A 26,126-nucleotide genomic window follows, 5' to 3' on the forward strand; every position below is an offset into this window, starting at 1 on the left:
ATTTGTACCTAGATTTCTATCTAGATTATCTCACTGCCTCCCTGTTGCAAGTTATATGTACCTTGTAGCACTACCATGTGACATTGTGACAAGTCTCTGGACAGAAGTTTATGTATTCAGTATACAAAGATATTTTCCCTTGTATCTGGGTTTATTCTGTGTCTTTCTAGTAAGACTTTTGTTTTGGTTTTCATTGATGTGTATTTTACTGTATGCTTGCAAACTCTCTCCTCTAGTTGGATCCTTCTCTGCTCTGGTGGAAACTCTCCTCATGAGTCACTGAAATATTTTGAATCTATCTTATCTGTAATCCATCTCTGTCAGCCACCCACTTCTTCAGGAGATAATCTTCTTTTAGGGCTTTCATGATTCTTACCCTCCTTAGCTGTTGCTTTCGTTTTATCCTTTTTTCCTTTTTCTCTGGTGCTCCTTTCTTTCTCTCATCCTGAGTGATCTTGTCTGCTTGTATGGGGATTTTCTACTCCTGCTCCCCCTCGTTTTCCGGAGGCTTTTTCCCTCCTCCCCCCCACCCCCATGTCCTTAACTGCCTTTCTGCTTTTCAAAACACATGGCTACCTGGACTCCTTCCTCCTAACCTTCTCCCCACTCTCCTGGATTTGATAATGATTGATAACTCCATTATACCTTCTATCACCCAGCCTTGAGAGCAAGCTTGTCTTGTGATTTATTCTCTACAAATCTGAGGCTAGATCTACATGAGCCCCAAACTTCGAAATGGCCATTTTGAAGTTTACTAATGAAGCGCTGAAATGCATATTCAGTGCTTCATTAGCATGCGGGCGGCCGCGGCACTTCGAAATTGACGCGGCTTCCCGCTGTGCGTCTTGTCCAGATGGGGCTCCTTTTCGAAAGGACCCCACCTACTTCGAAGTCCCCTTTCAAAAAGGAGCCCTGTCTGGACGAGACGCGCAGCGGGAAGCCGCGTCAATTTCGAAGTGCCGCAGCCGCCCGCATGCTAATGAAGCGCTGAATATGCATTTCAGCGCTTCATTAGTAAACTTCGAAATGGCCATTTGCGTGGCCATTTTGAAGTTTGGGGCTCGTGTAGACACGGCTTAAGTATTTGAAAATCAACCCTGTCCCCACTGTCAAAACTCATTTGCCCTATTCTCATGCTTGTCTGGACTCTTTCATCATCTTTTCAGTAGCACCACATCTTTCAAAATATAAACTTTTTTGTTCTGATGGGCAAGCTCCACTCCTACCTTTTCTGTAATCATTTTTCTTATCTTCTCCCCTACCCTTGGCCAGCTTTGCTCACCTTCTGCCTTTTGTTATACTGTGTTCCCTATGCCTGGAAAGGATCTATGCAGCAGTAATTCTTCTCTCTCCTTCAGATCTCTCCTCCTAAACCCACTTTTTGCCTTATTGTCCACTGACTTCCACTCCCTTTGCTGTCTTTTCCTCCCTTCTTCTCATTTGTTATATAAATATCAGAACATGTTTGATTTTTCTTGCTTAGATTTGCTTTTTGGTCCCTATCCACGTGTCCTATAATATCTAATTTAGATTGTGAAGTGTTCAGGCAGAATCATGTCACGTAAGTCGTGCAAAGCAGCGTGCAAAGGGCTGGTGGTGTCAGGCTTAGAAAGGCTATATAAGTAGCCAGTTTAAGTGAGTCTTACGATTGGTACATTGTGTGCCTTGGAAGACCTTTGGTAGCTTACTGGTTGAAGTGAGTGTGACTGGCTTAATTCAGATAACCAGCATAGTTCTGTCAGTATGCCAAGCTAAAGTCTCTCCTCTTGAGAGGATAGTAACTGATGCCTCAAAATATTTGGTCTATTTTCAAAGCAACGTTTTGCAGAAAACTCCAGTAGTAAGCAGAAAAATGAATTTGACCTGTGAAAGAAGCGTTCCGTATATGGGATGAAAAACTTTTCAAGAACACCCATATTCCTAGCACAGTTCCTTGTATAAACCTCCCTGTGAAACTTGACAGCTTTACATCTTGTTTGAAGCTGTGAATATGCTTGTTTTTCCTCCACACCTTGGGTCACTTATTGAGGGCTGATGGGATCATCCTAGATTTCACATCTTGAGGTGATGTCTGAGCCTTAGGGGGCTAGGTAGCTAGTTAACTTTTTTTATTGCATAATTTAGTTTCCAGTGTTTGATTAACTGTCTCTTCCTTGGCGTGCCTAGTTCTGTATAGAGGTATTTAGTGATCAATACCTTTTTGTTGATCCCATTCTACTTGGTGGCCAGCTAGCTGTAGACATACAGAAATTGAGCTATCCGTTATTCATGTCAGTCTAGAATAGGGAGTGCTGCATTGCATAACAGACTGGAAGCTTTCCAGAAGCAGGTGGAGTCAAAGAATACTCTTTCTAACTTTTTTACCAATCAGCAACATATATTGTGTGAGACAGGGTAACATTAAATGGTGGTGCAAAGGTGAATGATGGCATCTACAGCCATTGTACCTTTTGAATAAACATCCCTAATGTAAATCAAAGGATTGGAAATTGAGGCATTAACAGGAAGTAATTTACAGAACTTTATTTTATAATTTAATAAGAGCCAGAACTTAAAATATTTGCTAGACTGTACATTTTAATCAGTTCAGTGGTTGAAAAGGGTGTACAAGTTGCACCTCCCAAAACTGGCATTCTCTGATCTAGCAGGATGTTACTGGATCAGAGATCTCCGGGTTGGGTGACGAGGAAAGGCTGGATGGAACCTGGTGATAACAGGCCAGTGACCCTGGGCAAGGAGCAGATACACTCATCACACAGACGCTGCCAGGGCCACATTAGCAAGTCCAGTTGGTCCTGAAGCCAACCTCCACGGGACTGTGACATGTACAGCCGATTAGTCGGGGCTGGAGCCAGCATCTGCAGCTGGCAGCTCTAGCAGGGCTGGGCCAGTGTCAGCCAAGCAGGGGCATGTCCAGGTAGGAGGTATGGGGAGATGGAGGAGTGTGTGGGGGGAGAGCAGGGCAAGCAGAGGCGGTGGCAGGCCGGAGGCCGGGGCCCTTCCCTCATCCAGCAAATTCCCTCATTTGCGACCAGTCAGATCCCAGGGTTTCCAGGTGAGGGAGGTACAACCTGTTTAAAATGATCTAGTCTGCAATACTTTGGGTGGTGTATGAGAGACAGGAAGGCAGTTTTGAGCAGTATCTTGGATCTATCTTGTTCTTTCCTCTCTTCCCCAACAAACTGTAAATTTGGAACTACAAATAGAGGACCACTCTTTGAATGTAGAGCTCAGTAGGTAACTCAGCCCTGGTCTGCAGTATGCAATTAGGCCTATGTATGTCATTGTACACCCTCCACCTGACTCCTGCAGTGTAAGGCTACGTCTGCACTGCAGCTCTATTTTGAAATAAGCTATTCTGGAATAAGCTATTTTGGAATAGTTATTTTGAAATAACACTGCTATACACAAACGCTTTTCAAAATAGCAGTCAACTATTTTGAAATAGCATGTTGGACATAATGCCTGTTTTGAAATAGTGCCATTGGAGCCTAGGATGCCTAATTTTGTAGCAGCTCTACTCTGTCTTAACAGAACCTATTTCAAAGTACGGATTATTCCTCCTGCAGCAAGGTTTACCAATTTCAAAATAATGCACCCACTATTTCGAATTTATTTCGAAACAGTGTGTGTAGTGTAGCATTTACAGAGTTATTTCAAAATAACCGTGGTGTAGATGTAGCCTAGGTGCCCTATTACACCAACATTATTCAAGCCCCTCCTCGGGTCAGCAGAGTTAGTGCCACAGTGTCAGTGCATACACTGCAGTGGTTGTTGGCTGTCATTTTTGGGGCTCCATGTTCTGCGTGGGGCCTCCTGAGCCTTCCACCAGGGAGTGGAGAGGCAAGAGCCTGTACTCAGCTCTACACTTGAATGTAATCTGTCTTGTTTCCATAGCCTGTCAATTCAGCCAGCTGTGGGACTAATATGTATACAGTTTGCATTTGTCCTTGTGGGTGAACAAGCACCACAGGAAGGACACTTGTGTCCAACAGAGTTACTAATGTTCGGTTAGGATACAGAAGGCATAACGTGCAACTATCAAAGTGATAGCAGAAAAAAAGAACAAAAAATGAAAAGCAAAGAAGTTGCTCTCAGGAGGTTCTTGGTGATAGTTCTGGACAATGGCTGGTTTGGCCTGTTGGCTCTCACCTGCAGGCTTATTGAACAGCATTTGTACAGAGCTGCCAAGCAATTTAAGTGTGACTTGGGCTGCAGTTTCAGTATGCAGCTACCCTGTTATATAATACTGCTGCAAGAACAAATTATCCAATGTCTGTATGATACTGAAGTTTGGATCAGAGCTAGCATGGCTCGCTGACTGGGGGGGTCGGGGAAGAAGTTAAAGGGTAGTTGCCTGGGCCCTAGAATTTTGGCGGCAGTGGTAACTGAAACATTGGGCCTCTCTTAAATGCCATAGCAATGCTGTTCAGCTGCATGTGGCTGGGGGATTGCCTAGCACTGTGTCTGGGTGGCACGGAGGGCTGACTGCCTTTGGCCCCACCTCTTCCAGGGGCTTGGGGCTGGGCCTCCCCACCATCACCTTTCCCTGAGGACCATGGCAGCTCTCAGTACTGTTGGAGCTAGCTGATTGAATTGAACCTCTGTCCAGACAAGAGAGAAGTGATAGTGATAAAATGGAAGGAATAGTACATAATTCCAAAGTCAGAAGTGACCATTGTAATCATCTAGTTCAGCCTCTTTTATAACTTAAGCCATAGAACTTCCCCAGAAGAATTCTGAGAGCATATGTTTTTGTTAAACATCCATCTTGATTTTTTTAATGTCACATTTTTTCCCCAGTGGTTAATCATCCTAATCTGCAAATGTGACTTATTCCTAGTCTGAATTGGTATAGCAATCACACAAGAGATAAGGGGCTCTAGTTTAGGAAGGGATGCTGTGAGCAGATAAGTAGCAGGAACAAGAGCTGCCGTTTGTAACAATTTCCCAATCTGGGTGTACTATTAGACTCCTAGGCTGCTACTGAATTCTCAGGGAACGGTATTGTACATCACTTTCCATCTCCACCTGAGACGATAAGTGCAATTTGGGTAGTCTTTTATGTGATCCTGTATAGGTATCCCTGCCTTTGTATTTGAAGGTTAGACTAGGGTAATGTTCTCTGTGTGGGGCTACACACTGAGACCATTTGGAAAGTGAAACTTACTCAGCTTGCTGAAAGGAACCTTAACTTCTTCTTCGAGTGGTCCCCGTGGGTGCTCCACAATAGGTGTCGGGCTCGCCTGGCACCGCAGATCGGAAATCTTCCAGCAGGTTCTCCTGGATCGCACATGCGCTGGCGTGCACCGCCCCCCTGCGCACCCCCGGCCGTGTGCGCGATCCGGTCCCCGCCAGTTCCTTCTCAACTGCCATCGGCTGCAGACGGAATCCACTCAGGCTAAGGCCAGAGTCGGATTACTTAATGGTTTTTTTCCACGTGTAATTTGTTGTTTCGGTTATTAAACAAAAAAAAAAAATAGAAAGCAAAGACAAAGAATATCAGCAAAAAAAAAAAAGAGGAGCGGAGAAGAGAAGAGCGGACGTGAAGGCCATTTAGGCCGCCCGCTGCCCCGCAGGCCGGTGATCACTATTTGGGGTGGAAAGGCACAAATTAAGTGCTAAGTACCCTATTAACAATAAAGGACTCACCGCAATGGCCTCTTCAGGTTTTAAAAAGCGGGAGTCAATCTGTGAAGCTATGCCGGCCTCCGTGGGGCATAGCGAAGGCATCCGACACCTGGGGGAATTACAGCTTACCCAGACGCGTTCTCACTGTGCTAAGCTCACAGCCAGGGCCAGGAAGGACAGAGCGATGAGGCGTAAAATGCTCTTGTTGATAAGGCTCTCCAGCTGGGGAAGCCTCACCCAGAAGGGCCCTCTGGGTTGCATAAGAGGAGGGCAGTTTTTCTCTCTCTCACCCCCTCAGCGCAGAAACAAAGGAAACTCTCCCTGGCTTGATCCTTGCCGTGCATTTGCAACGAGCAGGACGAGCGGAGCACACTGCCACCAGCCGCATACTCAGGCAAGCGGAAGCGCACGTGGCAGAGGCTGAGCCTCTGATTATTCAGGAGCCGGCACGCGCAGCGCCTAGAGCGTGAGCCAGGCAAGCGCCGGAACCGGTGGCACCGCCACAGGTGGCACAGACCCCCGCTGCACCAGCGGTGCAGGGCTGCCAGGCACGGAGCCTGCAGGCACCGGAGGGGGATACCCGTGCGGCACCACAGCTGACGGTGCCGAGCATGGCGCTGACAGCGGGGCCAAGATCCCCGGCACGGAAGGGGGCGGTGCCGGCCCCGCAGCGGAGGGGCAAGGCAACATCAAAAACCCGGCACCGCAGTCCATCTCTGGACAGGGCTGCGCTGCTGTTAGCACCAAGCCCTCCCCCTGTGATACACATGCCGCACCGAAGGCCTGTGTCTCCACCAGCCCACCCGGGGGAAAAAAAAAAAAAAAACTTCTCCGTTCCTCCAACCAATGTCACCATGGCTTGGGCCACCTTCACCATTTCTGGGATTGGATCCCCTGGAGTACTATCACAAGCCAGTTTCACCTCTGTGTTGTCTTGGAGGTCTCGCTCTCCCAGACATCGGGGGTACACACCCCACGAGTGGTCTAGGTCTCCATCCCTGGACCCTTGGCCGTGCTGCCATGGTCGTCCTTATCAGGCTGGACACAGACAAACCACAGGCCTGCACCCAGGGGCAGGTGTCGTCCCCCGTCCCCCGTCCCCCCCCCCCCCCCGGGCTGCTCAATACCCCCGTGGGCACTCCCGATCGGGGACGGAAACACAGTTGTATAAAGGGGAGTTAATTTTAGAACCCCGAGACTTTTCTTCACAATCCTCCGGTGAGCAAGTGTATCATCGACCGCAGGAACCCAAGGGTTTGAGGGAGGTTTACCTTAGTGGTTCCTCCTCATCCTCCCCAGATGAGCCCATGGCCCCTGGGGACGTCTCACCCCCGGATGACTTTAAACAGTTTCAGGAGCCGTTTAGAAGGGTGGCTTTCATGCAAGACATTCAAATGGCAGAGGTGCAGGAGAAACATCACAAACTCCTGAAAAATTTGAGACCCCCGGCTTCATCCAAAATTGCTATTCTGCTGGACGAGGCCATTCTGGAGTCAGCCGCTACTACATGGCAGACTCCGGCCTCTGTTCCGCCTACGAACAAGAGAGCGAATAAGAAATACTTCCTCCAGTCACCCACAACCAAATTCTTTGGTGGTCGGGTCGTCCCAGCAGAGGTCAAAGGCTTCTCAGTACAAATCGGGGGGATTGGACAAAGATGCTAAGAAGCTAGAGCTGTTTGGCAGGAAGGTATATTCCTCTCCTATCCTGCTATTGAGAGTGGCAAATTATGGGCACACCTAGCAAACCATAATTTTGATAATTACTCTGGGCTTACTCCCCTCATGGATTCACTTCCGGAACATAAAAAGCCGGTGTTAAAGGCGATGGTTCAAGAGGGCTACGCAGCATCGCAGGTGGGAGTCCAGATTGCCCTGGACGTGGCGGACACGGCGGCACGTTCAACAGCTACAGCAGTGGTCATGCGTAGAGAATCCTGGCCCCAGACATCGGGTATCTCGAGGGACCTACAGGCGAAGATCATGGACCTTCCCTTTGATACACAAAAGCTGTTTGCGGACTCAACCGACCTGGTCCGTCACCCCAGTAAGGACTCGAGAGCTACAGTAAAACCTCGGGCATTTATACTCCCTCATACAGGAGGGAAAAATTTTATCCTCAGCAAAGACGCTACGCTTACAACTACAGTGTGCTCAATATCAATGGGGCTACGACCAAGGGAGCTATCGATAGCGGCAACAGTACAGAACTCCTAGGCGACGTTCTTAACAAAGCCGTATGCCCTTGGATTAGGCCTAAAGGCAACAAGTTTGATGGGTAGGTCGGGGGCTGCATTATCAATACCCTCACTCAATGCCACTCTCATTTCATGTTCCACCATCGCCTCAGACCGTTCCACTCCCAATGGCAAAAGATCACCACAGACATACGGGTGCTGGAGATCATAGCCACGGGTTACGCGATCCCCTCCCAGTCGCTTCCACCGACAAAGCATCCCACCAGGCCTCACCTCAGGGACACTGCTACGAGGTGAGGCTCAAGCAGAAGGTGACTCACCTTATGTTCATAAGGGCGGTGGAAAGAGTGCCGGAATAATTCCAGGGGAAGGTTTTTATTCACACTACTTCCTACCAGAGAACAAAACAGGACGCTGGAGGCCATCTTAGATCTTCGGGGCCTCAACAGTTACTTGCGTAAGCAACGGTTTCTGATGATCACGGTTGCCTTTATACTCACGGCACTGGACGATGGAGACTGGGTCGCAGCACTCGATTTACGAGATGCTTACTTTCATATAACAATCCACCCGGCACACAGACGCTTCCTCTGCTTCACGGTCGGCCAGGAGTGCTTCCAGCACAGGGTTCTTCCGTTTTGGCCTCTCCTCGGCCCCCAGAGTCTTCACCAAACCCCTGGCAGTGGTATCAGCCTACCTGCACAGACAGGGGGTGTTTATTTTTCCCATATCTGGGCGACTGCCTGCTAAAAGGGACCTCGAAGGCAGAGGTCTCACGCATGATACGCGTCACAGCGGGCACGTTTTTCTTCGCTGGGCCTAGTCATCAACCTCGCAATGTCAAAGTCCGAACCCACACAACATATAGAGTTCATAGGGGCACGCATAAACTCTATCACAGCAAGGGTGTACCTACCTGACGCCTGCTTCCGTGCCATCAGTTCGCTGGTGCAAGTCATTACATACAGCCCCATGGTGCCGGTCTTTAACGTGCCTACAGCTGCTGGGCCATACGGCGGCAGCGACATTTGTGGTACAGGATGCCAGGTTGCACGTGTCAAGCCTGTAGTATTGGCTGGTGAGCGTTTACAAACCGGCATCCCACACTGTCCACAGGGTGGTGTCGCCCACAACAGAGGTGCGCAGATCCCTGGCATGGTGGGAAAACCCTGAGAATCTGCTAGTGGGGGTGCCTTTTCACCAACCACAAATTTCTATTTTTTTCTCTTACTGCCGACACCTCCCACATAGGATGGGGAGTGCACATCGGCGACAAGGTAACGCAAGGGCTATGGTCCCCTGCGGAACAAGACACTGCACATAGCCATGCCGGAGCTCAGAGCAGTGTTCAACGCCTGCAAACGTTTTCCAGATTACCTACGTGGCAAAGTAGTCGGGATTCAATACCGACAATACCTCCACTATGTTTTACATCAATCGACAAGGAGGAGCATGATCCCGTGCCCTATGTGCGGAAGCAGTCCAATTGTAGAATTGGTGCATCGCCAACAACATAACGTTGAAAGCCTCGTACTTGCTGGGCGCTCACACCGTGAAAGCAGATCAGCTGAGCAGGCGCTTTGCAATCACGCACGAATGGCAGATCCGCTCCGATCTGCTACGACGCTTTTTTCGTACATGGGGGTTTCCCCAGATTGATCTGTTTGCCACAAGGTCTTGCACAAAGCCGGAAGGGAGAGAGCTCGCATGATACTCATAGTCCCGCTTGGGATCGGCAGCAATGGTTTCCCTTGCTTCTGCGCATGTCGGACTGCCCACCGCTCCCTCGACCGGTGGCACCGGACTTACTCACGCAGGCTCAGGGGTCCTTAGTGCACCCGCACCCTCAGGGTCTGCACCTACAAGCATGGCTAATCCATGACTCAGCTCTTTAAAGAGCACGTGTACAGAGGGAGTACAACAAGTCCTGGAATGTAGCCGAAGGACCTCCACCAGGAGCACTTACAAGCAGAAATGGACTCGATTCACAGCCTGGTGTTCCGCCAAGCAGTTAGCTCCCCTTGACGTTCCTATACCTGTAATACTAGAATACTTATTGGGCCTCGAGAGGCGGGTTTTCTCTATCCTCGCTAAAGGTCCACCTCGCCGCTATATCAGCCTTTCGGCATACAGAGGAAGGGCCCATGGTATTAGCCCATCCTATTCTTACCAGGTTCTAGAAGGGGCTGGTAAACCTGTACCCCCCTCAGAAACCGCTTCCACCATCGTGGAATTTGGACTTGGTGCTCAGCACGTTATCAGGTCCACCTTTTGAACCATTAGCCACAGTTCCCATACGTCTCCTTATGATGATTAAAAAAAAACAAACAAACAAACCTTCCTCCTTGCTACTACGTCAGCCCGCAGGGTGAGTGAGCTCATGGCAGTGATGGCAACGCCGCACTGCACAGTATTCTCAAAGGAGGAGGTAACCTTTAAGGCTGCGCCCAGCCTTTGTTCCAAAAGTCTCTTAGGAGTCCAATCTTAACGAGCCAATAGTTTTACCCGAAGCCTCTCAGCTCTGGCAAGGAGGCACGCCTGCATCTCCTGGATGTGAGGAGGGCGTTGGCCTTCTACATAGACAGAACTAAGTCCTTCCGGAAAACGGACAGGCTCCTAGTCTCTCTCTCTCCCAGGTCAAAAGGAGAAGGTCTCTCTTCACACAGAATCTCCAATCACATTGTGTCCTGTATAAAAATGTGTTACGAGCTTCAAACTGCTCCTTTGCTGGCCCCACCCAGGGCTCACTCCACCAGGGCGGTGGCGGCGTCAACAGCCTTCTTCAAGGGCATCGCATTTAAAGACATCTGTAGAGCTGCGACCTGGTCTTCCTACAACACCTTCGCCGAGCATTATGCCCTGCCTCGGGTATTCGAAGAGGATACCTATCTGTTGACAGCAGCCCTCTTGGCGGCAAGCTGCATATCAACCAATTACCCACCTCCTTATTTGGGTTACTGCTGGGTAGTCATCTATTGTGGAGCACCCACGGGGACCACTCGAAGAAGAAAGAGAAGCTACTCACCTGTAGTAACGATGGTTCATTGAGATGTGTTCCCGTGGGTGCTCCACCACCCACCTATCCTCCCCGCTTCGGATCTCTGTCTAGTGTTTCTCAGGAGCATCCGAGGCGGTTGGTCAAGGAACTGGCGGGGACCAGATCGCGCGCACGGCCGGGGGCGCGCAGGGGGGCAGCACGCGCTGGCGCATGCGCGATCCAGGAGAAACTGCTGGAAGATTTCCAATCTGCGGCGCTGGGGGAGCCCGACACCTATTGTGGAGCACCCACGAGGACACATCTCGAAGAACCATCGTTACTACAGGTGAGTAGCTTCTCTACCTACAGTTTATCAGGATAACACCAGGATTATCTTCTGAATATGCTACGTATATAGTCTCTTCTCCCCCCCGCCACCACACCCGCTTGCTGACTGTATGGATTTAGTGAGGCAGGTAAATCAATTTTTAGCAAAATACTGGGTTTTAGATCATTTATATTTCAGTTGCATTAACAAGTAAACTTTTCAAATGCACCTAATCTACTTTTGAAAATAGGACTTAAACTCTTAAGTGCTTAAGCTAATTCACTGAGAGACCAACCTGCTAAAGCACTGTTTCTGTATATTGGGAAATAAAACTAGCCTACAGATTTACAGTGTGAGGAATAGAAACGTGAAACGTTTTACAGAATGAATTTGTGATTGCATGTATCTTCTTGCAATTATAGAGCAGTGTTTCATTTTTTAAAAGTTTTTATTCAAGTAAAGTTCTGCAAAACAAAGGTAATAAAGAAGCTTATTTGAAAAATACACCAGGACTTTGTCTTCATGAATAAAACTGACTTAAAATAGTGGGTTTTTTTCCTTTTGAAGCAGTAACAGCACTACTTTAATATAACACAACCTGTAAGCAGGTAGTAAACAAAACAGGATTAAAATGCAGTTTCTAAACCATTGTATTGTAAACAATCTCTAATTCATTTGCTCAGTTAAGTATTTGGATTAAATTTAACCATATTTTGCAACTCTGGGGAAAAAAAACAGGGCCATTCATACTACCCTTACTCTTAACTGATGTTTCTGCCCTGGTATGGTGGGGGAAACTGGTCAGTTGATTTTAATACTGATTTTTAGCTGCAAAGCACTTGTTTCACGAACTGTTCTTTACTTCAAAAATAGGCTGTTTTGATGGTTCATGAAGTGTGCCTCCCCCATTATCCACATCTAATCAAAGAGCAGTACTACCACTTGATTACAAGCTGTGTCTGTCAAATAGACTTTTCTAAAAACAAAATTATTTCTGCTGCTTTGAGTGTATAAGGATTCCTTCCTGACAGGATGGGCACTGACTACATACTTAGGGCTATCTCAGTACAGATTAACTCAGTGTCATTTGGAAACCCAGTTAGGAGGACGTTCTTGGACACCTGATGAATATTTAATATCACATTGATCTACTTACATGCTTTTTCGCAATACAAAAATGCTCAGATTTATAATAGTTAAGTATAAATCATTTAACAGTCAAAGTGGTGCATTGTCTTTCAAGATGTCTTGCTTATAGCCTTTCCTTCCTACTATGGAAGTCAACAAGAGGTGGGTGGGTGGGTGGGGGTGTGTGTGGGGGTGTGTGTGTGTGTGTGTTTTTTAACAAAACAGAAACCCACAAACCTGGATCTATAGTAGACATGGGCAATAAGAAACAAAGGGAAGTATGATCTTATATTAAACTATCTTATTATCTTGTGTGGTAGTGTTAACTGTAAAGCTAAACAATTGGAGTACTTAATCAATGCACCTTTCATAATTTTTTTAAGGGACGGTGGTTTCCGCACCCTGTGCTGTTACAGGGATGTAGATGTTTTTATTTTCTGAATAACATTTGGCAAGAAGCGTTGGAGTATTTAAAACAGTAGAGTAGTTATTGGCTAGTGATGTTTAAGGCATCCGAGGGGAACACAACCTGTTAATTGCTTTCCAACATGTCCAACACAGAGCCCAAGACTTGGGGAAATAAACAAATGCACTGTGTTTTATTTTTTCCCCTTTACTTCAAAAGTGCTGAGTGCCATGCAGCTTCCCTGGCCTCCAGCACTTTTGAAAACTTTACCACTTATTCAGAAGCCTAAATGTGGACTTGAGAATTTGTATTTGAAAGTCTTAGCTGGAAATGGCAGAGAATACAAGTCTAGAATCATCTTTGGCATGCTGAGCAACTATAAGTGTATGGGAATTGCAGGCACCTCATGACTTCGCTCATTTTTACCTGTAATTTTCCCTCAGCAGTGGACATGTGGTGGTAACCTATTTAGTTGTCTCTAAAGGATGCATGGCCAAATTGCACTGAGTGATCTAGCATTGTAGGCTTCTTCCTTTTTAAACTATTCTTCTCTTTCCTCTCCCAAACAGAAAGATTCCAGCCAACCTGCTGAGTGCAAACAACAATAATAAGGAAATACCACTTCAGAGTGATATTTGAACAACTTGTAACAAATATATTTGGATACCTGGCCTGCAGTTCAGGATATTCCATTGCTGCAGCACAATCTTATTAACAATGCTTAAAATTAATTTGTTTTCAAGTGCATGATTTTCACTAACTTTCTTATTTTTTGCTTAACTTGTACAGTGGCATCTTCACTGCATTTGGAAAATATAAGGTTTAAATAAAGCACACTCTACAGCCTTTGGTACACTGTAGCTAAACAATTGTCTTGGGCTTTCTGATGAGCCTTTTGCCCTTTTCATAGGCAACTAGTCCAAACTTAGTCTTTTCTTTGTCATTGGACTATCCATTTTCTTTGTAAACATTGAAATTGTGGAATGGCACATACGCTGAGAAGCTAAACTAAATTAAATTTGTAATAGCTAAAACAAATACAGCAATAGGACTTGACTCCTGCTACTTCTCCTTTTTAATATAAAATTTTCCTGCAACCTACAAATAAGGTTAGTGCTTGAGCAGCTTTAAATGTCATATTTATTATCTCAGTAAAGCCAATTAAACTGAAGTAATTAAAGGGGGTGTCATTTGAGATTTATGTAGTTCACCTTTGTATTTATTTATTCCTGTTTGTAAGTACTTTGACTGAATTAGTGCTTTTTAAATAGTTTTTAATATACTTGAAAATATTTTCCTGTTTTGCATAAAATATGGGTACTTGTGCAAGGAAAAATCTGACTTGGTCTCTCAAGGTAGTAGAGGGAAGAAATGAATGTTTCAAAATGACAGCTATTTGGGGGGAAATCATAACATACAGGTCAAATTGTTGATGTTGAGGGAAATGGGTTGCAACCAAAGAACCAAAAAATCTCCAGTAGTCTTATTACTTAATGTTGGGGGGGGGGCCTTTCATTCTGAACATACAAATTACCAAAATTAACTAAAGTTCTGTTTTACTTGCAACACTCAATACTCTGTTCCACAGTTTCTTGCTTTGTTTAAAACTCTGAAGTCTTCAAAACTACCTTAGGTGGTTGTGCAGAATTTTTCAGGTGCACATTTCTAGTTTAAGTATCCAATGCCAATCTGTGGCAGCAGTTGAATAGCAGCTGTATCAACACTGTGACCAGGCATGTAGAGAGTGCTCCAGCCTTACCTTACACATTTGTAACTTAATACAGTGTTTTCAATTTGTACAGAATAGTTAAATATTCTATTAAAGTTGTGAAACCTGAAGAGTGATGGCTGTCCAGTTTGTTTCTTGTATTAACTGTATATCCATTTGATTTTTCACCTTGGACTCTACATGCCAGCTGCATGTATTCCTCAAGTTCATAGCAGTAAACAGTGGAGGACAAGTTATCTTTCCATCATCACCTGCACATTCGCACTATAGACTGAGAATGCAAGGGTGCCAGAGGGAACAGTTTGGTTCACAGTAATTTTTGATCCCATAGCTTCATAGTCCATCAGACCCCAGGACAAGTTCTGCTGGGCTAGCAGTTAAGTGTTTTACTTGTCAACTGATCAAACTAGGTGCCCATTAGGGGAAAAGGAATACGGAACTATACTGTTCAATTGTCTGCTCTTTATTCATCATGGTTGAAATGTATGTTTATGTTTAGAAATCAGGAAGGGGGAAAGACACAGGGTTTTTTTAAGAAGGGTTTAGTAGATGGCCCTAAAAAAACTCCATGACTCTACTATCCACGCAGGAGTACTTGAGATAAAAGCCTCTCCTGATAGAATGGGAACCTTCACTTTGCCACTAGACATAAAAGCAATGTGTACCAAATGGGAAACTGCAGTATAAAATTGTTATGAAATACTTAAAAAGGAAATTAAACACTTGGTCCTCAAGTGTGGAAGCCAAGTTTTTCCCTCTAATATCAGTAAGTATGCTAGGAAACACAAATCCTAGCAATGTCTTAAGGCCGTGGAGTGGTAAAACTGTTCATGCTGAACAAATATGGTGTTTTTATTTAAAAAGTTCAGGTTGGCAAGAAGTAAGATGTACTCATACTGGGTAAGTAAGTAAATTCCATCCATGTTGTTAACTCACGACAATGTTGTTACACATCTAGGAACAGGGAGTGAAGGCCATTCTTACAGAACAGGACACTGTTTCCTGGAAAGTAGTGACTCAGACCCCATAAAATTCTTGTTGGAATGGACAAGTAGCTCCGTATCAGCTCTCTGCAGTTCTGTGACAAAATGGTAATACAGTTCTTTGGAAGGTTATTCAGGAGTTTTGTTTAAATCTCTGTAGAGGGCATAGGTGAGACCGCTACTGGATTACTGTGTACAGTTCTTGTCTGTATTTTTCAAAGGTAATGAAAATGAAGAGGGTGCAAAAGAGAACCACAAACGCTTTTAGCACTGGAGAAAATGCCTTCCAGTGAGACTTAGAGCTCAGTCTGTTTAATCAAAAAAAGATTGAAAGGTGACTGGATTAGTGTTTATATTCTTTCAAAGGGAGAAATTAGAGTGGTACAGAAGGACTTTTAGTCCACCAGAGAACGGGGGCCTAAGAAGTCAGTGACTTGCTCTTTTTTTTTTTTTTTAAAGTCAGGTTACTTAATGGAACAAAAACTTCTAAAGGAAATTGTGGATACTCCAACTGTTGATGAACCCTTGTATGCCTTTCTGGAAGATATAATTTAAGTCAAATGCCTGATTGGCTTAGTACAAAGGTAAATGAAATGTAACTATCTCTGACACATAAGAAGTCAGGCTAGATAGAAACACCTATTCTGGCCTTGAACTCCCAAGAGGGAGTGAGGAGGATTTGAGAAATGGAACTTTTACCATTATATGCAGAGTGCCATTTTCAAAGGGTAATTTTAAGGGCCAAAACTGATCGTGCTTGTTCTCAATCCAAAGACTGGACTTTCTGGAAATCTTGTGCTTTGATATAGTGCAGCTTTTCCTGAGTTATTTGGCATGAGACAAATAATGATGTTTTCTGTTCAGTAGTCACTGTGCTGACTGACAGAGCTCCAAGCATAGAGTCATAGAATAGTAGGACTGGAAGGGACCTCGAGAGGCCATCGAGTCCAGCCCCCTGCCCCCACGGCAGGACCAAGCACTTTCTAGACCATCCCTGAAAGCCATCTATCTAACCTCTTCTTAAATAGCTCCAGTGATGGAGATTCTACCACCTCCCTTGGCAATTCGTTCCAGTGTTTGATCACCCTGACAGTTAGGAACTTTTTCCTAATGTCCAACCTGAACCTCCCCTGCTGCAATTTCAGTCCATTGCCTCTTGTTCTATCCTCAGAGGCCAGGAAGAACAAGTTCCCTCCCTCTGCCTTATGACACCCTTTTAGATACCTGAAAACTGCTATCATGTTCCCCCTCAGTCTTCTCTTTTCCATACTAAACAAGCACAATTCTTTCAGCCTTCCTTCATAGGTCATGTTCTCTAGACCTTTTGATCATTCTCTTTGCTCTTCTCTGGACCCTCTCCCTGCATGGAGTACACTAGTCCTCTGAAGACCAGTTCTCCTCTCTAACATTGAAACAAGTGCTCAAAGTTCTACAGCATACACCTAGCGGAGCATATGCAGCAGGCATCAGTTTTAGTAGAGCTTAATGATGTCCTTTGCCCTTATCTACGGTGATAGAGAGTGAAATATGTATTCTTCAGCAGGAATCAGGGCAAGGCTGTGGGGATTCCTTTGGGCAGGTGGGGCAACTTTGGGTTGAAAGCCAAGACAAATCTCTTATGGGCAAAGCACTTTACTATCAGGAATAATCTGGCAAAGACAGGGCCGTAAACTTAGTGTATGCAAGGTACATAGGATGTTTTTACTAGTGGATAGGTCTGATCTACTCTGGCCGTTCCTCTGTGATCCAAGTGCAGTCAGAAGTGAGATCTACCACTATTTATACAGAAACCTCTACACCTTTTCAGTAAAAGCACAGTGGATAAAGAAAAATCTGGTTGCAGCATCTTGGTACATTTGATCATGGAATTCTAAGCTTTTATTTGACAAAAATAACAGTATTTTTCTGTGTACGTGTCTGTAGATTGCCATGGTGAGGGCCACAGTTCTCTTCACAAAATTATTTTAAAGTAGGTTGCCTACTATGGCACAATAGCCATCTGTATGGGCATCCAACTGTGGCTATTATATGTATGATGTAAAATTAACTTTTAATGTATGTTTAGAGAGGTATTAAACTAGTTTTAGTGGGGCTTGGGACAAGAGGCAGGAGTGTTCCATTAATTTTCCCTTGAGAATAGTGAAGCAAAAGATTTAAGATTCCCAGAAAAAGATTCAGTAGGCTTTTCCTTCTTGGAAAGTAGGATACAGGTGTTAAACGCTATAGTTATAAATGTAAATTTATCACACCCATCTGGGTAATATGAGCACTTCCAATTTTTTAAAAAAATTAACTCTCTGAAATGCATAGCTTCCATAAAACTTTAGTGCCTTACGTGTTCCTTCTGTGTGACCAGACTGTTCTACATCAGCCCAGTTCCATGCAGGGATCTGAACATGAGTATGAAAACCTTGAGGATGCCTCTATACTCAGTAGGGAGCCAGGCTTGGGTGAGTAGTTGGAATCACATATTGCTGAGTAGGCACATTGCATAGTTAGCCTTCAGCAGTCAGTGCTCTGCTGATGGCTAAGAATTTTCTCGTAGGTATGTTATGTAACTGATTGTTCTGTGTTGTCTAAAGCACCTTGTCTCCTTCCTTGTTACAGACACGTGCTATTTGGCTGCACAAATAAAAACCTACATGTTTTATCTCTGTAGGTAAGGCTAGCACTGTGGAATAGTGTACTCGTATCAACTTTAATGGGAACAGTGTAAAATTACAACACTGGAGATGTTGATCATCAGACTCCATAGCCATTGTGCTCATATACATTTAACCAGAAATTAAAGTGACACGTACATACCTTTTAAATTTAAGAACCTGAAGGAGTTGCAACCCAAGACGCTATCTGTGTAACAGTAATAGTGAACTAATAAAATTCTTTGTACTTGTACAATCACATGCTCATCGTGTGATCCCAACTACTTTCCTCTTACATCCAGTGGAAGGAATCCCAGTGTTATTCCTAAAGGGCAGTGCTGTTTGTAGGAGGTATCCACTTCCTGTTCTCAATTAGTAAGTCACTCACAGGGGACCCATATCCAAACCACCCCCATGAAGCCACAAATTATTGCTAATGAAGTTTTTTTGGCAAAAAGGGAACTGTTCATTGACTGCCAGATTTATTTGTAGCCCAGTTTTCTGCTCTGCTAGTTCACATCTCTCCCACAGGAGAAAGTTACTCTCCACCCAACAGCATGTTCACCTCTTACGCAACTCACATCACTCTAGGGTTTTTACCGTGGGAATCAGTATGGCTTGTGATGCCAAACCCAGACTAATAAAGCACACAAAGCATGCTATTCAGTTGTCAGCTTCACTGTTTGTAATGCTTTAGTCTTAGTGTGCAAAAGACTACAAAACAATATATGCTTGTTTAAAATACCCCATCCTCAGCTGTAACCTCTTCTGTCCATACCCATGCCCCCAACAGTATACAAAAGGCCTCCAGGAATATCCTGCCTTGTAGTCTGGGAGAGGGGATGTTGTGATTATGAAACACAAGCCAAAACCTTTGGCCAATTTTGGACTCAGTCATAACGGCCATGTCTACATGAGCCCCAAACTTTGAAATGGCCACGGAAATGGCCATTTCGAAGTTTACTAATGAAGCGCTGAAATGCATATTCAGCGCTTCATTAGCATGCGGGCGGCCGCGGCACTTTGAAATTGACGCGGCTTGCCGCCGTGTGTCTCGTCCAGACGGGGCTCCTTTTCGAAAGGACCCCGCCTACTTCGAAGTCCCCTTATTCCCATCTGCTCATTGGAATAAGGGGACTTCAAAGTAGGCGGGGTCCTTTCGAAAAGGAGCCCCGTCTGCACGAGACGCGCGGCGGGAAGCCGTGTCAATTTCAAAGTGCCGCGGCTGCCCGCATGCTAATGAAGCGCTGAATATGCATTTCAGCGCTTCATTAGTAAACTTCGAAATGGCCATTTCAAAGTTTGGGGCTCACGTAGACGTAGCCAACATTTCAAAAGGTACCAATGTAGGAAGGGAGCATCACACAAGAGCTTCCTTTGCAAAAGGAGAACATAGTCTGATATTACTGTTGGACTTTAATTTGAGTGCAGCATGTCAGCTGTCTTAAAAGGGCTGTGGGTGCTCTATTTCATGAAGTACTAAGCTTTCTTTGGGTACTGATCATGCCATTGGGCTTATTTGCTTTGCAGCAGCTGGTCTCGCGTTATGGAAAGTGTGCTGTTTTAAATGCATAGGATGCCATGAACACAGAGCAAATGCAATCTTTTATAATGTCTGATCAATCTTGGGAAGATGTTAGCCCTAAACACTCCTTTATGAAATGAATATTCAACAAATAAAAATGGATATGGCTACAAATATTCAGCTGCAAAGCAAGAAATGGCCTAAAAAAATGGGGCAGCTCCATGTCATTACTTGACTTGGCCCTATAACAACCTTTCTGTGCAAAGATGAGGTGTGTCTATATGTTGCATCCTCTGTTTAAGAGCTGAGATTAGAGAGCTTGGCCCTAAGTCGCTTATTTCTGGCTGCCTAGAAAAAGGCTCTTCCTTGATTAACTCCATGTCTTAATATGTTTCAATGTTGTAAACAATAAAACCCTATTAAAAGAAAAATACATTTGTAAGTTGCAACCATTCCATATGAAAGGAGGGAGGCAATGAGACTGGAGTTTTTTTGGTCGGGCAGGATGGCAGAAGCTGTAGACTAGAGAATGGCTATTGCTCCTGAATCTTCTACCTTGGAGATCTGTGTGAAAGCCTTATGGGGAAGAGTGCCATATTAGCTACCTGATGCATCAGTTTGTGACTCAGATGAGATGGGGGTGGGGTGTTAATCAAAATTACTGACAAACCGTAATGATGGAACTCATGTGTTCTACTGAATTTGAGGTCATAGGGCACGTGAACAGGCACAACAAAGTCCTGATGGCGCCTGGCTGACTTGTTCTAAGTAATTGGGTTTGCTTTGCATTGAATAAGTTCTACTTGCTTCTGACTCTCCATCAGTCTGTAATATGGCTGATTTCTTCAAATGTGTGCATGCTCCTGGGCTGTGTTACTCGCAAGTGCAGTGAGAATAAAACTGCAAACAACAGCACTTTGAGAAGCAGGCTGTCTACACAAGAGAACTGAATCACCATTAGGCCAAGCGACTAAAACAGGGGCAGCCGAAGTGGTTCTGTGTGCCATTCAGCTGTAAGTGGTGACAAGGCCTTGGTCTCCAGTGTTTAAGCCAGATGTTTACAATCTGCACAGCTGAGGGTTTGGTACAGCTGGTGGCAGGAGAGTAATGCCTGAGCCATGCAGCAGGATGCATGTTAAAAGCTTTACATTGAAACACCGTGTTTTGTGTGGTCCTCAGTGATTATCAGGAATTCACTTCCAATTGCCAGAAGCAGAAGATGGGCAAATTCTTCTTCCCGTTTACTCCAGGCAAGTTCAAGTAGGATCTCATAGTTCTGAACCTTGGCCCTGCTTAATCAGCTGTAACAAGGTGTTTGCTCACCTGTTGTAATCAGCTGCTACCAGGCTACAGCACTAAAAAAAAAAAGCTGTGCTGGAGAAAATATATGGAGATATATGTAACTCATAGAGCTGGAAAGAGTCTTGAGGTCATCAAATCTCAGTACCATCCCTGATTTTTTTTTTTTTTTTTTAATTTGACGTACCCTGTGTCCCTAAAAGGCCTCTAAGGACTGAGCTCACAACTATGGGTTTACAAGGGCAGTACTCAAACCACTGAACTATCTCTACCTTCTATTTGGTTTCATCCTAGAGGCTTACGTGTAAGGCCCCTTCTCACAGTTAGCTGAGTGGGCCAATGGCTTCAGGAGGACTATTTAGCTGAGCCGCTGGGGCTAGGAAATATGCAATTTCATTGCACCGTGCTTTGTCCTTTTAAAGGCCAGAGAGGAACATCAGAGCTGTGCTCCAGGATGTGAGCCTTCTGGTGTTTTGGGCTAGGGGCTATGTCTAATTTTTCACATCACATGTCTTCTTTAATTCCTTGATCTGTCCCCGGGTTCTTGAAGCACGTAACCCTTCCCAGTCTGCTCATGTTGGTGAGGGGAGGGTTGTGATGCACAACTTGCATTGTCTTTGTTGAACAAAAGCTGTTTGTGCTTTGTTGATGAAGCTCAGAGCCAGCTACCACAGTTTTTAGTGAAGCAGACTCATGGCCTAGTGAAACATTTGTGAGAGTGTACAGCTATGCCTAAGCTGGCTTTCGCCTTTTGCAGTGGTTGGCACACTGAAGTGTCGGGCCACCCAGTTTTACCCCAAAACATATCAGCCTTCCTGGGGCACCACCAGCCACCTTCTGGGATGTGAACTCTGTATGGCTTCCAGCTGGAATCACCTACTGCTCATAGCTCTTCAGTGAGCACTTGAAGGGACAAACATGCACAGCAATGGGCCTGAAAAAAAAATCACTGGGGGTGGGGGGTGCGTGTGGCTGTGGCTGTGGCTGCTGGTGAATAGTAGCAGAGGTAGCCATGTTAGTCTGTAGCTCCGAGAACAACTAAAAATCTTGTGGCACCTTATAGATTAACGTATTTTGGAGCATAAGCTTTCGTGGGCAAAGACCCACTTCATCAGATGCATGAGTGGCAGGGGGGGTTGGTTTCAGAGGGGTATTTAAAGCATGTGGGGGTCCCAGTTCCTTGGGAGGCAGGCCTGTCCTCACCTACAAACAGCCTGCCAACCTTAAACAAATCCTCACCAGCCACTACAAATCACTAACCAGTGACTCTAGGCCTGGAACCAGCCCCTGCAACAGTCCTCGCTGCTAACTCTGCTCACATATCTACACCAGTGACATCATCACAAGACCTAACACCAACTATACCATCAGGGGCTCCTTTACCTGCACATCTACTAATATAGTATATGCCATCATGTGCCAGCAATGCCCCACTGCAATTTACATTGGCCAAACTGGACAGTCTCTCCGTAAAAGAATAAATGGACATAAAATCAGACATCAGGAACAGTAATGTACACAAGCCTGTGGGAGACCATTTCAATCTCCCTGCACACTCAGTGGCGGATTTAAGGGTGACAGTTCTGAAACAAAAACATTTCAGAAATCAAATGGAGAGAGAAGTCTCTGAGCTGCAATTTATTTGCAAATTTGACTCCATTAACCATGGATTAAACAGAGACTGGGAGTGGCTCACAGCTTACAAAGACAGTTTCTCTGCTCTGGGTGGGGATAGCTCCCCATTAGACGCTGACAATGGCTCACATCCCCTTGTCTGATCTGACCTGTTTTCTCCCCTTTTGATAAGTACTGCTGATACTGGGCCATTTCCACCTTGCTGAATAGACCTGGTCAGCGCTGGCCCTCCCCCTTTACTGGGACCCCACTCTTTAAACACCCCTCTGAAACCACCCCCCACCCCCACCCCCTGCCACTCATGCATCTGATGAAGCGGGTCTTTGCCCACAAAAGCTTATGCTCCAAACTATCTGTTAGTCTATAAGGTGCCACAAGACTTTTTGTTGTTCTCTCTGCTGGTGAATGTTCGTTAGCACATGCTAATGCTTTGCAAGTATGCATTCAGCCTGCAGGGCTCCCTTGGGAAAGGGGTGGTAGCAGGTGTGATTGTCAGCCAGGGAATCATCAGCAGGCAGATGTATGTTGATTAAAGCACAGGGAGCATCAGAGCCAGGTTTAGGAAGCAGGCATCTAATTGCCTTATCTAATGGGTTTTTTTTTTTTTTTTTAGTTCAGTGATTTGCAGCTTTCTAGGCTGGACGTGATTTATACCAGCGAGATGCTACCCATTTGTTACAGCTGCACCAATGCAAACCGTGTCTGGGTGGCTTCCCTTAGCTAAAAACTTAATGGCGCCTAGGCCATCTGATATATCCCCAAAGCAGCCTGCTGTCAGGGTGCTTGCTCCAGGCCAGCCCTGTTCCATTAAGGGGGGCACCATGACTTAGCTGGCTAAAGCCCCTGCCTAGTAAACAGGAGTTCCTGGGTTCAATTCCCAGTACTGCTTTGTGAAAAGTCTTTGTTCATGTCAAACCAATCTAATAGCTTTCTTTGATAGAATAACAAGCCTTGTGGATAAGGGAGAAGCAGTGGATGTGGTATACCTAGACTTCAGTAGAGCATTTGACACAGTCTCACATAATATATTTATCAATAAACTACACAAATACAACTTAGATGGGGCTACTATAAGGTGGGAAAACAACTGGCTGGATAACGGTACCCAGAGAGTAGTTATTAATGGTTTTCAATCCTGCTGGAAAAGTATAACTAGTGGGGTTCTGCAGGGGTCTCTTTTAGGACCGGTTCTGTTCAATAACTTCATTAACGATTTAGATGTTGACATAGAACGTACACTTATTAAGTTTGCAGAGGATACCAAGCTGGGAGGGGTTGCAACGTCTTTGGAGGATAGGGTCATAATTCAAAAGGATCTGGATAAACTGGAGAAATGGGCTGAGGTAAACAGGATGAAGTTTAATAAGGACAAATGCAAAGTGCTCCACTTAGGAAGGAACAATCAGTGTCACACATACAGAATGGGAAAGGACTGCCTAGGAATGAGTACAGCAGAAAGGGATCTAGGGGTTATAGTGGACCACAAGCTAAATATGAGTCAACAGTGTGATGCTGTTGGGAAAAAGGTAAACATGATTCTAGGATGCATTAACAGGTGTGTTGTGAACAAGACACGAGAAGTCATTCTCCCGCTCTACTCTGCGCTGGTTAGGCCTCAGTTGGAGTATTGTGTCCAGTTCTGGGCACCGCAGTTCAGGAAGGATGTGGAGAAACTGGAGAGGGTCCAGAGGAGAGCAACAAGAATGATCAAAGGTCTAAAGAACATGACCTATGAAGAAAGGCTGAAAGAATTGGGCTTGTTTAGTTTGGAAAAGAGAAGATTGAGAGGGGACATGATAGCAGTTTTCAGGTATTTAAAAGGGTGTCATAAGGCAGAGGGAGGGAACTTGTTCTTCCTTGCCTCTGAGGATAGAACAAGAGGCAATGGACTGAAATTGCAGCACGGGAGGTTCAGGTTGGACATTAGGAAAAAGTTCCTAACTGTCAGGGTGATCAAACGCTGGAACGAATTGCCAAGGGAGGTGGTAGAATCTCCATCACTGGAGCTATTTAAGAAGAGGTTAGATAGATGGCTTTCAGGGATGGTCTAGAAAGTGCTTGGTCCTGCCATGAGGGCAGGGGGCTGGACTTGATGGCCTCTCGAGGTCCCGTCCAGTCCTACTCTTCTATGATTCTATGATTAGAAGCGATCTTGGCCTGGGGGTTTGCAACCAAAAATAGCAAGCTAAGTAACTTTACTGCGTGGTTGTTTTTTTTGTTTTTTTTTAAAATCTCAATAATTCAGCAGCCGCAGTGCACATGAATACAAGACAGTTCTTAATCAGTAATGTCAAAGCCTGCTTTTTGTAACCCCCCGTTTTAAGAACACACGCACACAATGATTTGTAATATGATACGTTTACTGCAGGACATTCAGACTGCTTACATATTCTTTGTGTTTGTACTACTGTTTGCCTGACTATCATGCCCAAACCATGTCATGCTCTTTCTCTCCCTCTTGGGGGTGGGAGGGAGAGGGCGGGAAAGGGCTATCCAATGTTTTGAGACCATGTATCATTTGTGAGTTAGGGATGAGTTCATTTGTGGTATGTTACATGGCAGGTTTGTATTTTTTTCAACTTTCCAATTATAGTGTCAGGGGCCACAAAGGAGTCCTTAAAGAGCTGCGTGCGGCTCTGGAGACACAGGTTGCTTCCCTCCCTCCCTCCCCAGCCACCGTGAATGCATGTGTGTTTTCTTCCTACCTACCACATGCAAGCCCCCAGAGCCTTGCCCCCACTTCACCAGCCTACCAAAGGGTGGTCTGCAGGAGAAGGGGCAGCACCCAGAGCCTGATCCTCCCCAGACAGCCTGTAGGCTGCAGGGGGCACTGGAGGTGGTGGGGGACAGCCCCTGAGCCTGGGCAGCCCCTCGAGTGCACCACCAAACAGGCTGCAGGATAGAGAAAGGCACTGGAGGTTGAGGGGGGCTGTTGGAGGCTGGGGGCAGCCTGCAGAGCACTGCCCCACTTCCATAGGCTGCAGGATGGGGCGGCCACTACCCCAAGCAAAGATCCCCTGTGGAAGCTGCAGGCCTGGGGAACAGCAGCAGCCTGGGGGCTGCCCCCAGGGTGCCATCCCCCATAAGCTGCAATCCATGGAAGACAGCCAGAGGCTGGGGCCAGCCCACAGAGCCCCAGCCCCCCACTCAACAATAACACAGCCTCAGATTCCCTCCCCACCCCTCGCAGGAGGAAACACTGGCTGTGGATTGCAGACCTGGCCCCCTCAGGTGGAGCCACTGAACAGGGAGCACTGCCTGGCCCCCTACAAGGAGCTGCCATTATAGAAGCATCACCCTCAATGCCATGAGTAGCCCTGATAACACGCCCCACACCTCCCAGCCCCCTCTCCTGAGACCCCCCCGCCCCTCATTTGACATCTGCACCCCAACCTGTGCCTTGAGCCCCTGCCACTTCGAGCCCCCACCCACCCTAGGCCCCCCCTCAACCCTGAACCTTCACTCCAGCCTTCATTTATCTTCATTTTTGAAAAATACTGTTAGTGAGAAAAAGCAGGTGCATGTTTCATTTATTTGCAGACAATTACTTTAAAGCGCCAGGTACAGCTGCAAGCCTACTATATCTTTCAGAGAGTTTGGCTGGCTGTTCAAGAACCCCCCCTAAACGGTACGCCCTAGGACAGGT

At 45.7% G+C, this 26,126-nt stretch overlaps 1 protein-coding gene across 3 annotated transcripts in view; it reads left to right on the top strand.

The window, feature by feature from the left end:
* The window catches only part of NAP1L4 (nucleosome assembly protein 1 like 4), a 76,840-nt gene extending 53,425 nt beyond the window's left edge, over positions 1–23,415 (top strand). For 2 of the 3 annotated variants that reach the window (XM_074997797.1, XM_074997796.1), the window contains one exon: positions 13,237–14,506. Coding sequence is in view for 1 of the 3 variants with exons in the window: in XM_074997796.1 (XP_074853897.1) it covers positions 13,237–13,275 (39 nt within the window). In the remaining 2 variants the exon portion in view is untranslated. Of the gene's footprint in view, positions 1–13,236; positions 14,507–23,093 lie in introns of those variants that run through there. The other variant, XM_074997798.1, reaches the window with a different exon arrangement.
* The last annotated feature ends 2,711 nt before the right edge of the window (positions 23,416–26,126 follow it).

Source organism: Carettochelys insculpta, chromosome 6 (assembly GCF_033958435.1).
Source record: "Carettochelys insculpta isolate YL-2023 chromosome 6, ASM3395843v1, whole genome shotgun sequence".
Lineage (NCBI taxonomy): Eukaryota > Metazoa > Chordata > Testudines > Carettochelyidae > Carettochelys > Carettochelys insculpta.